Consider the following 21,374-nt stretch of genomic DNA (forward strand, 5'->3'; position numbering starts at 1 on the left):
ATATTTAATCCTCATAAAATGTTTATTATAGGTGGCAAACTTCTTCCTTTACAGAAGAGGAATCAAGCTTAGAGAGGTAGTGCAGAGACAGGATTTTCTCCCAGGTCTGACACCAAAGTTTCTGCTCACCACCACCATCCTCCTTATCTCATTTAATCCTCATGCTGCCTCTGTGATGTAGGAAGTAGTATCTCTATTCTACAGATAAGGCTCTGAGAGGCAAAGAAAGTTCCCCCAAAGCCACGCAGCCACACAGCTGTAAGTAGGGGCCAGGAATCAAACTCAGGTCTGAGATTTCCTTGAAGTTCCTGCCCATAAAATGGTGGTAGCAGGAGAGAGGGAACAGCTTAAGGGCTTCACTCATTCTCTGCCTAATTAGAAAGCCAAATTAATATTTCTCATAAAGGGATTGAGACCGTGAACCCTTTCTTTGCTGAGTGTTGGCACCCATTTCCCAGCATTAGTTTTGTTTTTCTGTTTCAATCTGCCTGTACTTGAGGGGAGACTCATGTACGGTTTGTTTGTTGCTATTAAAGATGAAATGATTTTCAGCAAAACAAAGTTTTAAAATATACATTTTTAAAGCCCCATTTGAATACAACAGCTTGCTATTCTTGCCCGAAATAAGTGCCAGTGAGCAAAATGAAGGCGATCAAATTACCCTCTCTCCACAGGCAAAGGGAGCCCTTTCAGACGCGCTTTGAGGTTGCCTGCAGTGGCCATCACCTATTGATAAAGCCCGCTTTATTTCATGGCTTTCAGCTCTTTTCTTTTCATGAGCACTAAATTCCACATCACAAAGTTAAAGAAAAAGTAATTAAGGAGAAGGATTAACGATTGATCAGCCTGGAAAATTAGAAGCCTCCCATCTGCCCCCTCCCACCCCCACTCCTCCACCCCACACCTTATTTTTTCAAATCAAGCCAGCTCCGAGTACAAATTAGAATAATCCTAGGGAAATTTCTGACTATTACTTGACCAGTTCAGAAATTACCAAGAAGAATGCCCCCGCACCCATTTTAATTATGCCGACAAAACAAACCCGTTCAAAGTTGGCGGCGAGGTTTGTTGGACCTTCCACCTGTGTGTGTCAGGCGGAGGCTGTTCTTCCCAGGGAGCCCAGCCTGGGAGTGTATTTTGAGAATGTGCAAGGGGTGGAAACAAGCCCCACTCCAACAACTCTGTAAGAATGAAGAGCTAGGGCAAGCACATGTCTCGTCTGCGTTGAAATCCACAGATATAAGATCACCCTACTTCAAATTATTAGCCTATTATGTCAGTGTAGCAAACAAGACCTTTTCCTAGCTGCAGTCATCATCGAAACATGCAAATAGGTCATGGAGATCATTTGATAAAAAGGACAGATTATGAATGCAAAGCCAGGTTCCATCCCAGAAGCACCTCCTAGCCCCACACACTGCTGAGGCTCAATCAGGATTTACTATTAGACATACTACTTTTTAAAGGGACTTCTTCAAAGCTTCCACTTGATTCCTGCAATTATTTATGGGGAGAAGTGATTGAACTTGCAATTAGCGAAATGAAGACAATAATTGCTTTTACTCACGGTTGACTGACGCCACCATTTCTCACACCTGCGAGTGTATCGTGTGCATGACTTTGAAATATGTACCCCGAATGTCACCGTTAGGAAATAGTTGTTGAAGCTCACATGGGAGAACAAAGAACCAAGTGCAGGGTTTTGCCAGTGGGTATATAAAATGGGATTGGGCAGTGAGACAAATGTAGGCAAAATAAGCAGCCTACGTTTTGAAATCTGCCCCTGGAAAATCCAAGTTAGAATCATAAAGCTTGCAAATATTTCAAACTAATTCTTTTCCCTTTGCAGTGTCGAGAAGGTTCTCCCAAATTCTGAGACGGCAAACATCACTAAATCATCTCTGCCAGGTAGCTGTCCTGCGCTATGTGTTTTAACCACTGCTGAGTCATTGCAAATGAGGGGGCAAATTCGCAAAACCAACTTCCTGCAGGATCTTTCAGGTTACCAGGGCACTCTCTATTAATTTCTGCAGATAAGGAATGAAAACATTAGCCAATAACTAAATAGTTTCAACTAATATACAAAATAATTTCTGATATCAGTTGCCCCTTAACATTTCAGATATGTTCTAGGTCCACAGTTCTGTGTTTCTCTTAATTATCCAGCCCAAAACGTATGTAGTGGTTGAACCAAATGACTCGAACAGATTAAGAGGATGATTTGTTTGTTGTATCATCGGAGTTCAAAGTCACATAATATATTCAATATTTGCCCAATTTTGTTCAGTTTTTTCCCAGATCTGCATTATTTTTAGCATGAAAGTGACATATGCTTGCTATCAAAAACATTTAAAACTATAAGTGTATTAAGCAGAAGTGGAAGATCCCCCTCCATGCCCCTACCTACTCTGTAGTTATAGCTTGATGGCACATAACTACATTTCTATTAATTTTGCACTTTAATGAAGGGACTCTAAGTCTGTTAAGGCAACCAATTAACATTACATTAAAATATTAATGACCTTACAGCAGAGGTGGCAAACCAGTGGCCACAGGCCAAATCTGGCCCTCAGATGTGTGGGGTTATTGTTGTTTGGCTTGAATATGTTCAAAACGATTTTTTCACATGGTCACTAACAGTTGGAACTGGGAGATGACAGCTAAACCTTCAAGAGCTGACAACTTGCTCCCAGAGCCCCGTTTCCCCAGGCAGCTGTCAGCTGTTGGGCCAACCTTCTCCACAGTGGCCACTATCCTCATTCCACCAACTCTGTCACACTTGGCCCACCTCACTCCTGAATGTCACCTGCCTGCACCCTTCCTGTGTTTCTATTTGCAGCCTCTCCTTTAAGGTGCTGTTGGTTCTGGGTGGGTTCAAGGTCAAGATGGGAGGGAGGGGTTTCTAGTTAGAGTGGCCTGAAGGAGGGCCCCAGGTCAGGAACCAGAAAGTATAACACAACAGCCACATATACCTCCCTGCTCCTGTCCTGCCCCTGGCATGGACAGCACAGGGGTTGATTTGGAGACCAGAGGGAAATTCTTCCAGATTCATGCAGGCTGTTACAGAGGCTACACCTGGGCATTGTTCTGGTGACGGTGCAGAGCCTGACAGATTAATGGGATTCAGGGAAGAAAATTAATATTGGCCTAACAAAGAAACATTGCCTTATTTCTGAGGATGCTATGCCAGCCTGGCCCTCTGGTTCTTTTCTTCCAGCTTGGAAGAGTGGCTCTTGGGTCATATCAGGGAACTAGACGTGGTTTTGGTGCCTCCCTCTGGGGATCAGATAATTTAGAGAGGACTTTGTCCCTTTAATGCACATGTAGATAAAAGCATCCACACCCATGCCTATAGCCACGTGTTGCACAAGCATGGGGGTGCCCACACGTTCCCTCTCCACCTTCCGCACAAACACAGCATGTAATTTAATCAGCAAATGCCCCCTTTCCATCTCTACTGGACAACTTTCAGACACATTCCCAGATCAGACAGAGGACTAGGGTTAAGACTGGGAACAAAACACCAGCTAACATCCCAGTGAGCTTTCCTAAACACACCCACACAGCAAGTCAGACTAAACAACGTCCAACTGAAGACTCACCTCAAATATTTAGACCCAAGATTTGCACGTCCAGGCTCTTTCAGATATACCAGGCAAGTAAGCACTTGGCATTCCTATCTCAACCACTCACTTTACAAAATCTTTTGGGTGGCTACTGTGTGCCCAATACTGTGCTTAGTGGTATTTGCCCTCAGCAGGAAAACAAAAGTGTTAAATGTGATGAAAGAAACAGAATGGAAATAGGTGGTCAGAGATGGCCTTTCCATGGGTGTGACATTTAAGCTGGGGCATACATCATAGTGGGGCTGCTGGGGCAAGGAGGGAGAAGAATGTTCCAGCCAGCAAGAACACCATGTGCAAAGGCCTTGAGGTGTCAACACAGTCACTGAAAGAGAAGCGATCTGAACAACAGTAGCCACTTTTATTGAGCTCCCTGCACTATGCACTCTGTTTTTCAAACACTATCTCAAGGAATCCTCACCAGCAGCCCTTCTTTAAGAGGTAAGCACTAAGGCCCTAAACACGATGGTAAGAGACACCATCAAAAAGCATGTTCTAGGGGGGGCGCGGTGGCTCAGGCCAGCAATCCCAGCACTTTGGGAGGCCTAGGTGGGCAGATCACTTGAGGTCAGGAGTTCAAGACCAGCCTCGCCAATGTATCGAAACGCTGTCTCTACCAAAAATATAAAAAAAATTAGCTGGGTGTGGCAGCATGCACCTATAAGCCCAGCTACTAGGGAGGCTGAGGCAGGAGAATCACTTGAACCTGGGAGGCAGAGGTTGCAGTGAGCCAAGATCGTGCTACTGTACTCCAGGCTGGGCAACAAGAGTGAAACTCCATCTCAAAAAATAAAAATAAAAAAAATAGCGCATTCTAAACACTTGCTTACAGAATTCACTCTTTGGTAAACAGTTCATTTCATTGTAATAAAGTGGCTCACAATGCATCTCTGAAGGAACATGCTCAGGAAAGAAAAAAACAAAAAAGGTAGGTACTAATGTATCTCCATTTTATAGATTAGGAGGCTGAGGTTAATCTACTTGCCCACCTGAAATCAATCAGCTGGTCAGCAACAAGGCCAGGATTTGAACTAGGTTATGTTTGAATCCAGGACACCTTACTTTTCTATTCAGTTGTTTTCATTATCCTTAGAGACTCACCTAACTCATATATTCTACGCCGATCATTAGAGATTCACCTCACTCATATATTCTACACCTTCGTGACCTTTAAAGAGTTCTCCAATTATTTAACTCAGATTTTACTTGTGCTTGGATGGTCTGGGTACAACAAAGGGTTGTCAGTATTTACCTTTGCCTAGGAATTTACAAGCATTAGGAGACTTGACAATGTCTTTGTGTATTTTTTTTTTTTTTTTTGAGACGGAGTCTCACTCTGTCACCCGGGCTGGAGTGCAGTGGCCAGATCTCAGCTCACTGCAAGCTCCGCCTCCCGGGTTTACGCCATTCTCCTGCCTCAGCCTCCCGAGTAGCTGGGACTACAGGCGCCCGCCACCTCGCCCGGCTAGTTTTTTGTACTTTTTAGTAGAGAGGGGGTTTCACAGTGTTAGCCAGGATGGTCTGGATCTCCTGACCTCGTGATCTGCCCGTCTCAGCCTCCCAAAGTGCTGGGATTACAGGCTTGAGCCACCGCGCCTGGCCATCTTTGTGTATTTTAAATCTTTTTTTTTATTTTATTAAAAGACATTGTGAAAACATGCAAGTAAAGGAAATGATCCTGGATATATATTTTTCTTTTCTCAATATTATTTCAACTTGATGATATTGTTCCAAGTATTGTTCCAACTTATAAATTTAAGTTCACTAATGAGGGTTCCATGAAAAAGCCACAGCTTTAAAGAAAAAAAAAAACACATATATACACACACACACACACACACACACATATATATATATATAAAATTATTCACACACTATACACATCCCTCCATCCACTAACAAACTACTGAGATGTATGGTGGTATAGTTTCCCTTTTCCTCCAATCTAATTATTCATATATGTTTTAATCATTATAGTTACATTTAAAAAAGCAAAAACGGAAAACTAGAGCATAAACTGCTTCAGAATGTATTTATATGAAAAATATACACTTTGAAATATCTGGGATTAAGTTAGGCCCTAGGGTAGCAAGAACACTTCTAAATCCCGGCCTGTAGCTTCTCAGGGACTAGAGATACAAGGATTATTCGGCACAGAGCTCCCATCCCACAGGCTTACATCAGAAAGCTGACAGATCTCTGGGCTTCATCCCATTGTTCCACGGGGTCAAGACCAAAGGGACTGGAATCAGCAGGGTTTGGTCTGGCCCAGCCCACCCTGGTAGTTGCTTGTAGAGAAAAAGACATGTGTGGAAAGAGCCACAGGAGAAAACAGTGTCTGCATCTTCTGAGTTATGGAGTCTTCTGGTGCTTTCCTGAAATTGAATTTCCTGGAATTTCAAGGTAGTTTGCAAAATACCATAAGCAGATGCATTAACAAGGCATAAAAAGAAATACAGTGAAGGGGTTTTAACAACCCATGAGCTAATGAGTTGACTTGATTGGATTATAGGCATCTCGAACAGTGATCCACAGTGCAGACATCACATTCCAAATGCTGGAAGACTGGAGGAATGTAGACCTGAACAGCATCACCAAGCAAACCCTTTACACCATGGAAGACTCTCGCGATGAACATCGGAAACTCATCATCCAATGTAAGCTGTCCCACCAGGGATTGTTGTCCTGTTCTTGTTTTTAAAAGAAAGAAAGAAAAAGTATCTTAGTGAATACTGAAGTGGCATCCCCACCCTGTCCTTCTTCCCAGCATCTCTTCTTCCTCATTGTTCCTTTTAAATGAGTCGGTCCAGAAGGAAGGGCTAATTGACTTAAGGGGACATGTGTCAGCACTGCTGGGTAAAGAGTGTTCTGGTGCAATTGGGCAGCACACAGTGTCATGTAAAGGGCCCCACGTGTGACCTGAATGCCAGCCCTGGTTCCATGGAGGTGGCATTAAATATGAGAACAAAAGCTTATTGCCTATCTCAGTGTATGTCAGTCTGGGGTCAGCTGGATATGTTGCCTATTTTTTATTTGAGGGTCACATGAGTCAGTCCACCTATTGGCAGGTGAACCTTTCAATCACGTTAAATGTTTGAGAAGCAGGTGGATGGCGTTTTAAGTTTTACTTCTGTGAATATATGTTCATGTCCCAGCGAACAAAGATTTCCAACATGCAGACTGCAGGTATACTGCTCCAAATATTAACCCCATGTAGGCAGGATGTCTGTTCTTAGTACTAAAGCAATATGAGAGGGCCCGAGAACATCATCATTGTTAGCACATCCCTGCTGTTCTTCAGACGCCCATCCCAGCTGACTGCCCAGGGCATCCCCTGAGCCCAATGACCCTGGATCCATCGGTGTCTACAGGCTACCTCCATAATTAGAGAACATGAGGTCAGGAAACGTGAGGGGACACTCCTCCCATCAGGTCTCAGAAAGGTGTTGAGAGCATGCACTCCCATGTTCTCAATGGGGTGGTGAGGCCCAGGATCCCAAAAGTGACACTGCCTGGGGAGCTGCAGAGAGGCTGCCCCACCAAGAGGGGTCTTTCTGAAAGCCCCAAGCCCCTTCAGATTTCTTAGTATATGCCTTCTGCACTGCTGTCTTGAGGAAACTCTTCATTCAGCTACCCAGTTTAAACTTGAGGTGCCTTTAAACAAATAAAGTTCCCTAAGAGGGTTTTATTAGAGATCTCTTTTCCAATAAGCCCTTTTCAAAAGCAAATGGAATAGTTGAAATGTCTGAACATGTGGACCTTCCCCAGGACTTCTTTCCTGACTTAGCCCAAAGCTCACTCAGGCTGTTACTTCTTCCTTCACAGCTGCCCCCAGCCCACTTTTCCCCTGTTAAGAATTTTAGAGATCATCACTAAAATAATAATTTAGCTTATTGACTGCCTGCTCTAAGCCAGCTCCTGTGTCAGATCCAACACATGCATGGTCCCATTGAATCTCCACATCAAGCCCATGAGGAAGACACTCTTATCACCCCCACTTTACAGATCAGAAAACTCAGGCTTAGAGAGTTGGTGAACCTAACTCAAGGTCACGCAGCCAGTAAGTAATAGAGCTGAACCCAAGTCTGGTCTCACATCTAGTCTCAGCTTCACCACCAGGCCTTAGTGCTGCTCATGTATTCATGTGCAGAGGAGACAAAAAAAAAAAAAGAAAAAAAAAAGGGAAATGTGGGTGAGTTTCAGAGGTTCCAGGATCTTTCCAAGTGTTTACAATCATGCTTCCTGTTCTGCTTTTTCCTGTCCCCCGGATGGAACGTCAACAGAAAGCATGGCCCTGCATACCCTAATAGCACTGGGGGTACCTCTGATCATTGTGTCCCTAGGAACACCCAGTGGGCCAGGCACAGAGCAGGTGTCCAGCAAGGTTCATGGAATACCAAAGAGATGAGTGGAAACCCAGAGTGAACCTAGTTCTTAGCTCTGCGAATCTTCCTAGCAGTGTTAGACTCAGTTCTCTGCCCGCCTCAGCACCTTTCATGAGGGAGGAAAATGTGAACCAGACTCATGGGGAAAAATACAGTCAGCATTGCTTGGTTAAGGGACCAGCCTCTGAGCCTTTGCTGGAGCACCATGGAGGTCACTGCTGCCTCTCTCAAGAAGGAACCTTCTGTGGCTTTCTCTTCAAGTTTCCTTAGGTCCAGGGCAGAATGGTGCCCTTTAAAGCTGTGACTGCATTCTTCTGCTGGGGACATAAATGCTGTGGTTCAGTTCAACCCAGCTAGTCCTTACTGAATGCCTGTCCTAAGTCAGGTACTGTATTAGATGCTGGCCAGAGGGCAGCGAATAAGATGGACACAACCTTTCCCAACATGGAGTTTACAGTTAATGGTAAATCAGACCTCAAACATGTATTTACAGATGTGTTGCATCTTACCAAAGAGAACAGTACCATGTAATGCAGTGCTGTGAAGGGGGAATTGAGGTAGGGTACCAAGCCTCAAGGCAGTCCAGCACATGTGTGTCAACCCTGTACCTCCCAAGCAGACAGCTGGGAAGTCCCTGAACACACATGGAGTTGGACCAAAGGTCATCTTGAGCAGGGTTGGGACAACAGTGTGCAGTGCTCTTCTTTCCTCACAGCCAGCTGACAAATCTGCAAACTCTTGCTTGGGGTGGGGGTTACCATCACCTCTGTGATACAGATCTCGGCCAGCAATGCTCAGCTTACCTTAGATTTTAAAAGTGCACATTAGTACTTAAGCAAGCTGATTAGAATGAGTTATCATTGTAACTGCCCAAGGTCTGTTGGGCATCCCAGCCCCATGTCCACGTTCCATTGACTAGGATCCCCGGGGCTGGGATGCCCAACAGACCTTGGTTCAAACCTTGCTCTTACACAGCTTTTACACAGCATGGGGCTGGGATGCCCAAGAAACCACAGCTTTACACAGCATGGGGCTGGGATGCCCAAAAGACCTTGATTCAAACCTTGGCTCCAGTGTACTGTGACCTTGGTTTCCATTTCTGTAAAACGGGACTAATGTGAAAGGATTAAATGAGACTATCTGTGCCACCTGCTTGGTACACAGTCTAATATTAGCATAGTGAAGTGGTTAGGAGGCAAGCCCTTGAGTCAGGCTGTGATTGAATCTTGTCTCTGCAATTCACTAGCTGTGAAAGAACAACCTTTGGAAAATTACTCATCTTTCTTTGTCTGTTTCTTCACTTGTAAAATGGAGGATAATAATGGTACCTACCTCCTTGGGTTGTGCATCCATTCAGTCAACAAACATTTGAGCATTCTAGTGCTCTGACCCTCTGGTCTCAGAATCTTACTTCTTGTAGCAAGCATCTACTAAGTAAAATAGAGCAAAGTGGCCAGTCCTTTAAAATGAGAGAACAAAAACTGCTCAAGTGAAAATGAAAGAAACGTATGGATCTTGAATTGTGGTTTGATTTACTGATCTCTGCATACAGGAACACAAAAATGTGATGAAAACAGATGCTTCAAACTAGAGATCACCAGAGCCATGTTTCTATTTTCTAGAGCACTTCATTGATTAAAAAGCACTTCCAGATTCAGTTATCTGAATTAAGATGAAGACAGGTTGTAAAGTGGTAGGATTATCTCTCCAATGAGGAAAATGAGCAGCAGAGAGACTGTTGCACTTACTCAACAAATATCTATTAAGCACCTACTACATGCCACACAGAGAGGCTGCTTAAGCTACCTGCCTGATATAGTTGTGGTCCAGAAACATTTGAATTATCAAATGTGCCCCACCCTGGACAGAGAGCAAGAGAGCAGCAATGCTTCACCCATTAATTCAAGCAAGAATTTGTTGGGTAACAACTATGTCACAGATAATGCACCAGCTAATAAAGATACCAGATGAAGAACTAGCAGGGAGACACACATGCCCATCCAATTATGCCAGTGCCATTAGTCATGTAATAAAGGTAGAAAACCGATACTAAAGTGCTATGTGAGTGCAAAGGAGGGGTGATCAGTTCTGCTGGCAAGGGGCACGGAAGGTTAAAGGGATTTCATACCAGGGCCGTTTCAGCTGGGCCATAAGGAACCAAGTAGTGGGAATGGCCTGAAAAAACAGGACTAAGGCTATGAAAAAAGCAGAGCTTGTTGGGGGAATGGCAAGCAATATGGGATAGCCACAGTTTAATGTGTTCACAGGCATGGAAGATGATCTTGGAAAGAGGTAAGTTGGGGCATGTTTTATAAAGTCTTGAATGCTCTGCTAAGACCTTGGAGTTTTATTTATTTAAAGTTTTACTTTATTCAAAGTTTTGTTCCCCTGTTCTTTTAAGACATAGCTCTTATTAAATACAACCGCAGTGATGCATGTGGGGTTCTCCTTTGTTTGACAGTATATCAGGAGTTTGACCACCTCTTGGAGGAGCAGTCTCCCATCGAGTCCTACATTGAGTGGCTGGATACCATGGTTGACCGCTGTGTTGTGAAGGTTGGTAAACCAGCGCTGAGGGGGCAGCCTTGGGTTCTGCAGCCCACCACCGCCTACTGTGAACTTGGCTAACACAAAGCCCCATGGTGAGCTGTCTGAACAGGGTTTTGAGGAGAGGCCCCAGGAGGTGAAGGGGGCACAAGGCAGGACTCTTGAGTCTTCCATCCCCGATTCAACCAGGTCAGCATCTCTTTTATCTGCAGTATACACTGAGTCTTGGCATAAGATTTCATTTTTTTAAAGTATTTTTGCTGCTACAAACAAAACAAAAACCATTGCTCCATAGCAATGACTTTGAAGACCATAAGCCTTCCTGTCATTTTTCTGTATGTATGTATGTATGTATTTATTTATTTATTTTTGAGACAGGGTCTCACTTTGTTGCCCAGGCTGGAGTGCAGTTAGCTCACTGCAGCCTTGACCTCCCCAGGCTCATGTGATCCTCCCACCTCAGCCTCCTGAGTAGCTGGGACTACAGGGGTGTGCCACCATTCCCAGCTAATTTTTGTATTTTTTGTAGAGATGGAGTTTTGCCATGTTGCCCAGGCTGGTCTCAAACTCCTAGGCTCAAGCGATCATCCGCCAATCTCAGCCTCCCAAAGTGCTGGGATTACAGGCGTGAGCCACTGCAACTGGCCTTATTTTTCAAAGAGACAGTAATAAATGAAAGGTCAAGTCGACCACTATTAAAGCCATTCACTTTCTTGTAGGTGGCTGCCAAGAGACAAGGGTCCTTGAAGAAGGTGGCCCAGCAGTTCCTCTTGATGTGGTCCTGTTTTGGCACGAGGGTGATCCGGGATATGACCCTGCACAGCGCCCCCAGCTTCGGTAAAGCCACCCCAGCCCTCCCCATCTCCAAACACCTTTTTCTCTGGGCTCCGTGCATTGAGTCTACCACAGCCTAACTTGCTGTTTCTGCAACGTCTTCACTCTGAAACACATCTGTTCTGGGGAGACATGACATTGTTAGGACTTTCAGAGAGAGAGATGGCGTTACATGCTAAAGGTGGAGTATCAATCTGAAAATGAGTGGTTTTGTCCACAGATAGTACTATCTGAGCTTAAAGAGGAATAAATTGCAGTGGCTGTGCTCCCCATGCCTAGATGTCCCCAGTGATTGCTGCTTCCACAGCATGATTTCATAGAATCCCATATTTGTGCACTTCCCAAGACTGAGCATGTGAAGAAACCTCTGAGTTTGAACACTTGCAAATGGCTTGACTGACCATACTCTAGCTGTGGGCAGATGACCTTAAGTTTTACTTAAAATTGTACTCTAGTATAATCCCTAAAAGAGGTCATTTGCATTCACTTTCCCTTTTGTTTCACTGACCCTTTAAGTCTTCCTCACCTCCAGGAGATAGGAGACATCCCCACCTCAAGTCTTCATCTGCTGCTTTCTAGTAAAACACGCCTTGAACTCTCTGCCCAAAGGTACTGATAATAGTCTCTTCGGGCAGCAACCTGATTACTGAATCGGGGTGAATGTTACGCTACATTGTAGGACAGTTTTCTACTTTTCACCAGAAAGAAAGGAATGTGTACCGAGTCCAGATCATCACTGGCAAAGTGAGATGGGACTTTTGGGCATTATCCAGACATCTGAAATCCCAAAACATTTTGGTTTCAATTTTCTAGGCATTTCAGCAAAGGGGCATTGGTAAATTTTCTGGGTAATTGCTTCAGTTCTCTATTTTGCTTTGCAAGTAAGGGTTGTGGTTTTGTTTCTCATTATCTCCAATTAAGCCAATCAGCTCTGGGTTTTGCTGTGGGTTTAATTTGACACTTTTCCATCTAGCTTTTTATGGTCTTGTCACCATTTTCCAGTTGTGCTATACAACGAAGTAAATATGTGGGAAAACAAAGAAGGCAGTATTTTTTCTAAACAGCCCTGTCCATGAAAGACTGTGTTTACCCACTTGGAGAAGCGTTTTGTTGTGGATTTCTTTAATCTCAGCATTGGAGAGTTCTCTGAACCTGCCTGCACCATGGCTACAGATGAAAATTCTCCTTGAGCTGTATATGGAAATGGTCCGCTGACTGCTACCTGGGCAGTGGCATCAGGCATGGCATTTTGATGACTTCCAGTGCAGCACAGTTAGTGTTAGCACATGTTACCTCTAGCTCTGGAGAAATCATTCATGCAGAACTGTTTTCCCTTAAGTGAACTGTTGGAAAATATTTGAGATTTTTTTCAGTGCTTCCAAGTCAGAGAATCAACAATATGACACACAAATACATACATATCCACATCCACACAGTGAGCATCCTCTCCATGCTTTATCCTTTATTCTTCAATTTGCTGATTTTTAAACTGACCACGTATGCTAGCAGGTGCCTTTCATTAGACAGGAAAAGTAATTCCCTTGCAATATTCTTTGAAATGCATCTGTGCTTACTGAGTTAACAGTCAATGTAAAAAAGAAAGTTTGAACAGGAGAATGATTAGGCTTTATGAATGGGTTGAATTTACTACTAAGAAATATGGTTCTTTGACATGTGTTTCTTTTTGAACCACACACTATTTTGGGATAGATATACTGGAAACTCAGGCAAATGGCAAAAAAAGATGATCACAAATCACTTAGAAAAGGAAAAAAAGAGATATTAACCCAGTCTCAGTTTTACAGTATTTTTCAACCCTGAGTGGGTTGAAATAATACCTGTCTCCAAGTCCATTTAGCAAACTATCTGAAATGGCGGCCCAGCTCATCTGACTCATTGTTGAGTTTTGCAGCTTGGGGTGACAGGCAAGTTAAAAGAGTTTGTGGCAGACAAAAGCCCAGCTCCCCCTTTCTGCCTGTATATGTCAAAGACCCAGTTGGTGGTTGTGTTTGGGTCATGTGTTCCCTGTATGAAAACAGCTAATTAGGAAAAAGAGCCCTCTGTTCCCTGGTCCCCTCCCCCAGCCACAGGGGCCAGCTCTATATATCTTATAACTCCCACATGGTCCTTGTTGCTGTGAATGGCTACAGGGTTTGTGTGTCAGCGTAACAGGCTGACCATTACAATGATCGGGTGGAATATCACAATGATCCCGTAGGGGACTCTATCACCTCTTCCCAGAACAGCCTCTTTCAAAGGTAGTTGACTCCTTTCTTCTCCTTAATTCCTTTTCACTCTCTTCTCCTTAATTCTTTTTCACTGAAAGAACCTATGCTGTGAACTAAAGTAGCCAGACTTTCTTTCTTTGCTGCAAGCAGTGTTTCTAGCAAAATTAGTGAGCAAAGGTAGGCTATCAGGCAAACTTTTAGTCCTAATGGAGCTGAGCAAATCAAAGTTTTGTTTTTAAAAAAACACCATCTTTTTAGTAGACTGATCTGATTTCAGTTCCTAGAGTACCTAGATCTCAAGTCGGTGCTAGCGCCTTTACCCTTTCATTCTGGGTTTTCACCAAATGCCTGCTTATTTCACTGTTACGAACATCTGGAAGGTAATAATAGTTCCCAGAAGTACTCCGGCATAAGTCAGTTTAAAAAGCAGCCTGGGTGTGGGCACAACTGATGGCACACTTGCACAACACTTCCACGGTTTCACTTTTTTACACACCTGTTGTCTGACTAGCATCAAAGCTCACTCACTTGGGCAGGGCTGGGGAGACCATGTGGGCATGTGTCAGGGAGCGGCTCCCAGAACAAGTAGCCATGACCAAGCCTTCCCAACTGCTTCTCTATGCTTAGATGGCCTGGCCTGGCTCCCTTTTAGGCAGAATCTGCTAAATTGCAGGACCTGAATGTTCGCAATGTCATTCAGGTCCCCACCAAGCACTAGGATACAGGAATTGCTTTCCCTGTAGTCAGCAGTGGAAGTAAAAACCCAGAGAAGAGAGGACTTGCGTGTGGACTCAGAGAAGTGGCAGATTGAATTCAACCCGCAATCGTTCCCATGCTAAAGCTGGAGATTTTTCTGCCATGCTACACTGCCACCACCTCATTTACCTTTCTTTGGGTAAAAGAAAATTAATAATAACAACACAGCAACATTCATTGAGGGCCGAATATACTTTAGACATTACATTTTCTCAATTACTTCTCACACAACCCTGTGAGGTCTGAATTACTGCCCTCAATATGGCTGACAAGGAAGCTGAGGTAGAACTTGAAGGATTTGCTTAAGATTGGAGATAAGAATGAAGCAAAGACAAGATAATGATGACTATTATAAGAAATATTTTGGGGCTGGGCGCGGTGGCTCAAGCCTGTAATCCCAGCACTTTGGGAGGCCGAGACGGGCGGATCACGAGTCAGGAGATCGAGACCATCCTGGCTAACACAGTGAAACCCCGTCTCTACTAAAAAATACAAAAAACTAGCCGGGCGAGGTGGCGGGCGCCTGTAGTCCCAGCTACTCAGGAGGCTGAGGCAGGAGAATGGCGTGAACCCGGCAGGCGGAGCTTGCAGTGAGCTGAGATCCGGCCACAGTACTCCAGCCTGGGTGACAGAGCGAGACTCCGCCTCAAAAAAAAAAAAAGAAATATTTTGGAAGCACATACTGTCATTGAATTATTGCATTAACTCTGCAATGTAGGTAATAATGGATACTTTTCCAAAGAGGTGAGAAGGGAGCTTGGAGAATTTCCTTGCATAAGACCAATGCAGCAAATGTCAGAATTCTGTTTGAAAATCAAATCTCCCTGACTACAAAGCCCATTCCTTTTTGATTATCACAATTAAGGCAAATACTCTGGGCTCAGATGCATGCCACAATAGAGTTAGAAACATTTATTTAATCCACATTGATGATATTGTTAATATTTTAAAAAATATCTGTGGATTAAGATTAAAGATTTTAAAGCTATGAGAGACAAGAATAATTATTAGACTGTCGTAAGTAGTAAGAGATGCCAGAAGACAATGGAGTAATATCTTTTAAGTGTTGAGAACAAAGAACTGTCAACTATTATTGAAGAGTGAGGGCAAAATAAAGACATAATCAGTTATACAAAGACAGAATTTGGCACCCACAGATCTTCACTTAAAAAAACAACAACAAAAAAAACTATTAAAGGATGCATTTCGGCTGGGCACGGTGGCTCACACCTGTAATCCTGGCACTTTGGGAGGTGGATTACCTGAGGTCAGAAGTTTGAGACCAGCCTGGCCAACATGGCAAAACCCCGTCTCTACTAAAAGTGCAAAAATTAGCTGGGTGTGGTGGCAGGTGCCTATAAACCCAGCTACTCGGAAGGCTGAGGCAGGAGAATCACTTGAACTCAGGCAGGCAGAGGTTGCAGTGAGCCAAGGTTATGCCATTGAACTCCAGCCTGAGCGACAGAGCGAGACTCCATCTCAAAAAAAAAAAGGATGCACTTCAGCAAGAAGAAAAATAAAGCCGTAGCTGAGGTCTAGAATACAAGAAACAATAATGTTCTAGTTATTGTTGCCATTGCTGTGTAATAAATTACCCAGGCTTAATGGCTTTAAGACAACCATTTTATTATGCTTATGGATTTTGCAAGTCAGGATCATGTGCCAGCTTGGGGTTCCACGTGCAAGTGCCCCAAAAGTGAAGTCACTTTGCTTTTATGATCCAGTCTTAGATACAGTGTAACTTCCCTCATACTCTATTGGTCAAAGGCAGTCCCAAGCCTGTCATGACTCAAGGAGGTGCACAGACCCCAGTTCTTAACGGAGGGCACATCAAAGAATTTAGGGACCCTGTTTTAAGATGAGAGAAATGTAAAAATATGTAAACATATTTAATTAACTATTGAATGTAATTTAAAAACTAAAAACTAATTTATATATGTGTTTTAAAAAGTTAAAAATAAGTTCTAGGTAAAAATATAACACGGAGTAATGAGAAGAGAATCTTCAAGGAACAGTTGAAGCATGCTAAGGTCTTTGTCTTCTTTAGGAATACTAAGTAACTTTAGGCTTTGTTGGAGAAATTTATAGTTTGGACTTAATAAATGCTTAGCATATATGTTAACAAATTAAGGTATCATTACTAAAAGAATACAATCATGATTATAGAAGAAAACGGAAGAATATGAAAACTTAAGAGATAAAACATTAAAGAAGAATTGAGAAGATAAAAGAAGCATAGAAAATGGATGGTAAATGAAAGCACAAAATAGGATGGTAGAAATAAAGACCAAATGATAATCACAATAAAGGAGTAAGTCTCTTCCTTCAACACACATCAGGCATAAATGTTTTTATAGTTTAACTAAACTTATAAAAAAGTAATAAAAAATATAAAATCTTTAGCTTATGAAAATAAACATGAAAATAAATATTTCAGAGAATAAAAGAAGAGGCCGGGCGAGGTGGCTCACGCCTGTAGTACCAGCACTTTGGGAGGCCGAGGCGGGCAGATCATGAGATCAGGAGTTCAAGACCAGCCTGACCAACATGGTGAAACCCTGTCTCTACTAAAAATACAAAAATTAGCCAGGCATGGTGGCACGCACTGTAATCCCAGCTACTTGGGAGGCTGAGGCAGGAGAACTGCTTGATCCTAGGAGGCAGAGGTTGCAGTAAGCCGAGATCATGCCACTGCACTCCAGTCTGGGCAACAGAGCAAGACTCCATCTCCAAAAAAAAAAAAAAAAAAAAAGAAGAAAATCTGTTTTCAGTGACTGCAAAGTTTAGGACATCCTGGTCCAGCCTAGGATGTCTGATCTCATTGTCCTTAGTGCTGCTTTGCCAACCTCATTTCCTTCAATAAAATGGTTGCCCCTGCAAAATAAGGAAATGATTGTATTCTTTTAGTAATGATACCTTAATTGATTAACATATATGCTAAACATTTATTAAATCCAAACTATGAATTTCTCCAATGAAGTCAAAAGTTACTTAGTATTCCTAAAAAAGACAAAGACCTTAGCATGCTTTAACTGTTCCTTGAAGATTCTCATTACTCCATGTTATATTTTTACCTAGAACTTATTTTTAACTTTTTAAAACAAATACACAAATTAGTTTTTAGTTTTTAAATTATATTCAAAATAAAGAAATATACAACTCATTTTACAAAGCTAACATAATCTCAATATCAAAATCTGGCAAGAAAAGCAGAGGAAAAGAAAATTATGACTTAACCACACTTTTTTTTTTTTTTTTTGAGACAAAGTCTCACTCTGTTATCTAGGTTGGAGTTCAGTGGTGAAATGTAGGCTCACTGCAACCTCCCCCTCTCAGGTTCAAGCGATACTCATGCCTCAGCCTCCTGAGCAGCTGGGATTACAGGCGTGTACCACCATGTCCAGCTAATTTTTGTATTTTTAGTAGAGATGGGGTTTCACCATGTTGGCCAGGCTGGTCAGGAACTCCTGACCTCAAGTGATCCACCTACCTCAGCCTCCCAAAGTGCTGGTATTACAAGTGTGAGTCACCATACCCGGCCTACACACATTTTTTTCATAGGTGAAAAAAATTCTAAGTAAAACACTAGCAGATCAAAGTTAGTGGCAAAATTTTTTAAATCAGTATTAGACTATGCCAAAAATCCTAAAAGGAAAAATTTCTAATTAACATACTATATTAATAAAAAGAGAAGAATCATATAATCATCATTATAGATACAGAGAAAAAAAGCATTTAATATATTCAGCTCTCAAGTATGGTTTTAAAAAAACCTTTTAGCAAACTAGGAATAGAAGGGAATTTAATATCTTAAAGGGCATCTAGAATTCTGCAGCAAACATCACGCTGAATGGCAAAATGTTAGAAAATTTCCCATTGCTATCATGAAAAGACAGGAATGCCTTCTAATATGACGTCTGATAAATATGTACTGGAGGTCTTAGCCAATGCATTAAAAAAAGAAAATGAAACACAAGAATTAGAAAGGAAAACACAAAATTGTCTTTATTTATAGATGTCAAGATTGCTGGCAAAAGAGAATCCACAAACTAATAGAACCAATAAGAATTCAGTCAAGTTACTGAATGTAGTTTGTTTTTTTTTTTGGAGACAGAGTCTTGCCCTGTCGCCCAGGCTGGAGTGCAATGGTATGACCTCAGCTCACTGCAACCTCTGCCTCCTGGGTTCAAGTGATTCTCCTGCCTCAGCTTCCCAAGTAGCTGGGATTACAGGCGTGCGCCACCACAGCCAGCTAATTTTTTGTATCTTTTCACCATGTTGGCCAGACTGGTCTCAAACTCCTGACCTCGTGATCTGCCCGCCATGGCCTCCCAAAGTGCTGGGATTACAGGCGTGAGCCACCACACCTGGCCCTGAATTCAGTTTTTATAAAATAATTGGCATTCTTAATTTCACTATATAACTTAAATATAACTTAAAACACACACACACACAATTCATAATAGCAACAGAAACTAAAAGGTACCTGGAAATAATTCTAACAAAAATTAGTGGTGATTACACTGGTGTTCATTTTAGAATTCTCTATATTTTTCTATGATGGATATTTTTCATAAGAAAAATGAAATGCTTTGATTCTACCAAATGCAATTAACTATATTACCATATAACAATAACAAAGTAAAATCTCCTTTTGTCTCTATCCTAATGCCTTTTTCCGTAACAGGCTCTGCTGCTCCCTAGCTCTGTGACTTTAAGCAAGTTATTCAAGCCCTCTGAGCCTTCATTTCCTCATGTATTAACTGAAGATAATACCTTCTTTGCAGTGTTGTTGACAAGTTAAAAGAGCTTACTTAGACAGTGCATATGGAAGTAGTCAATGCTTGTCTATTTGATTCATACATCTAACACATATCCACTGAGTCTCTGTTGTGTGCCTGGCACTGTCGTAGTCACTGGGTATAAAGCATTGGTCAAGACAGAAAAATCTCTGCAAGACAGAGCTTACAATCTAGTGGAGGAGGCATGCAATAATAATTAAGTTAAATATAGGATATAGTATTTAACTTAGATGGTGAGAAATGCTAAGGAGATAAATAAAGCGGGATGTTCGCTATAACTGCCTCTCCCCTCTTGTTTTTGATGTCTGTCTCTCTCATCAGTCTTTCTGTATTTCCTTTTCATTTTTCCTGTCTTCATTGATTTGCACTATCCTCATTGCTGTGACACCCTGGCACTGAACTGTTTACTGCCCAATAATCTTAATGATTAATTTCTGCTTACTAAGAAGACTTAGCTTCTGTGGAGTCTGAGACTGAGCTTTATGGCTCCTTCGTACTCAGAGCACTTAGCACAATGGTGAGCAAGTAGCAGTAGCTCTACAAACTCTTGTTGTTTCAAGGATTAAAATTTACAATGGAAAATTAACAGACTAACCGGTAACTGATCAGAGGCATTAATGAAGAGAGCTTGAAGCCCCATGTCAAATCCGCACTTTCCCTAAAGTACCGCCTTCCAAGTTCAGCTCTGATGTTTTCTAAGAGTAATCTTAGGCAAGTTTCTTCACCTCATCAGATCTTTGTCTCCTTGTCTTATAAAACAGGAGGATGGAATAAAATGAAAATGTTTGTTCATCCTAAAACAACTAGCTTGGATTTTTATCATCTAAGCTTTCCATGCTAATTCATTATTTCATAGTACATTTCCCTCTTTCTATCCATGTTGACTTTAGATCAACATCCCAGCAAATAATTTCTTCATTTTGGAGACCCTTTCCTTATTTGATGCTATCTTTTGACTTCTTTGACTCTATGAACACAACAGTCGTGTCATGGGATCTTAGAACATAGTAGCAAAAGGGACCTTAGCGATAATAACAATAGTTACCAATTATTAAGCATCTAATAGATACTTTCCCTCATTTTAGTACTTCTATAATGTACATTTTACTGTCCTTTTAGAGAGCTGTAGTGCATAATGATTGAAGAGCAACCTCAGAGTCAAGACAGTCCGGGGTTCAAGTCTTGGTTCTGCCACTTAATGACTGTGTGACATTAGACAGCTACTTTAACTCCCTTTTTAGAGACTTTCCTATATGCCAGTCTCTGTGCTCAAAGACTTAGCACAGAGACTGTGCTAAGTCACTTTCCTCCTTTGTAAAAGGAAAGTGTAACGTACCTCACATGGTTGTGATGAGGATTCAATGCCAAAACAAATCTCCGGTGGTTTACACAGTGGCTGCCACAGAGTCAGCGGTCAATAAATGTCGGATTTTGTTTCCAGTATTTATAAGCATTAGGGAGGGTAAAGGAACTCATCTAAAGTCTCAGATACTAAGTGGCAGAGCTAGGATCTCAACCTGGGCAGTTTAATCCACAGCCCGTATAACTACCCACACGGTGCTGTTCCTCCTCAGTGGCTCACAGGATCCCAATTCAGGGAAACTGATGGAAAGTTTAGTTTTAGAGACTGCATCTCACAATGACTGAGCAGAACCTGGACTTTGCTGAATTCCAAATGGGGTTGAAAAACTGACATAGTACTGGAGATGGAAGAAGGATGTGAAGGAGGTGCAGGACAGTGGACCTTGGTCTTGAGCTCTGTGGGAACAAGGACAGGAGTTTGTGGCAGGTTCTAGAGAGAGAGAGTCATGTTCATGACCTGCTGGGCATCTAGTGGCCTTACAGTTAAGCCAGGGATTTTCCTCTCTAGCCTTTCTAGACCAAAAGAATTAACTGATCCGAGATGAAGGGTGTGGATGTATACAGAAGCCAGGTGCAGTTAAGGAGAAAATAAATAAATTTCACCAAGGAGTGTTCCAAAAGCCCCCAACTAGCCTCCATCACCTTATTTCTGAGACTTGGAGAGACCTTGTTCCCAACTCAAGTGGCCCCTCTAGGGGCCAAGTCACTTGTGCCATCTCGGCCTTATTTTCCCATCTGTGCTATGAAGATACTGAACTAAATGACTTACAGGGGAATGGGAACAGATTATGGAGCCAGACCAAACTGAGGCAAATCCCTACTTGATTACTAATGAAG

At 42.3% G+C, this 21,374-nt stretch overlaps 1 protein-coding gene and 1 long non-coding RNA gene across 2 annotated transcripts in view; one reads left to right on the forward strand and one right to left on the reverse strand.

Moving 5' to 3' along the window:
• Positions 1 to 21,374, reverse strand: part of LOC105507126 — a 276,554-nt gene that overhangs the window by 215,309 nt on the left and 39,871 nt on the right. The gene's annotated exons all lie outside the window — the stretch shown is intronic.
• RFX4 (regulatory factor X, 4 (influences HLA class II expression)) overlaps positions 1 to 21,374 on the forward strand; it is a 163,198-nt gene that overhangs the window by 113,265 nt on the left and 28,559 nt on the right. Inside the window, exons 9-12 of the mRNA XM_011937009.1 lie at positions 1,850 to 1,908; positions 6,136 to 6,280; positions 10,470 to 10,564; positions 11,275 to 11,392. Coding sequence (XP_011792399.1) covers positions 1,850 to 1,908; positions 6,136 to 6,280; positions 10,470 to 10,564; positions 11,275 to 11,392 — 417 coding nt within the window. The remainder of the gene's footprint in view (positions 1 to 1,849; positions 1,909 to 6,135; positions 6,281 to 10,469; positions 10,565 to 11,274; positions 11,393 to 21,374) is intronic.

The sequence above is a fragment of the Colobus angolensis genome, unplaced genomic scaffold (assembly GCF_000951035.1).
Source record: "Colobus angolensis palliatus isolate OR3802 unplaced genomic scaffold, Cang.pa_1.0 Scaffold10, whole genome shotgun sequence".
NCBI lineage: Eukaryota > Metazoa > Chordata > Mammalia > Primates > Cercopithecidae > Colobus > Colobus angolensis.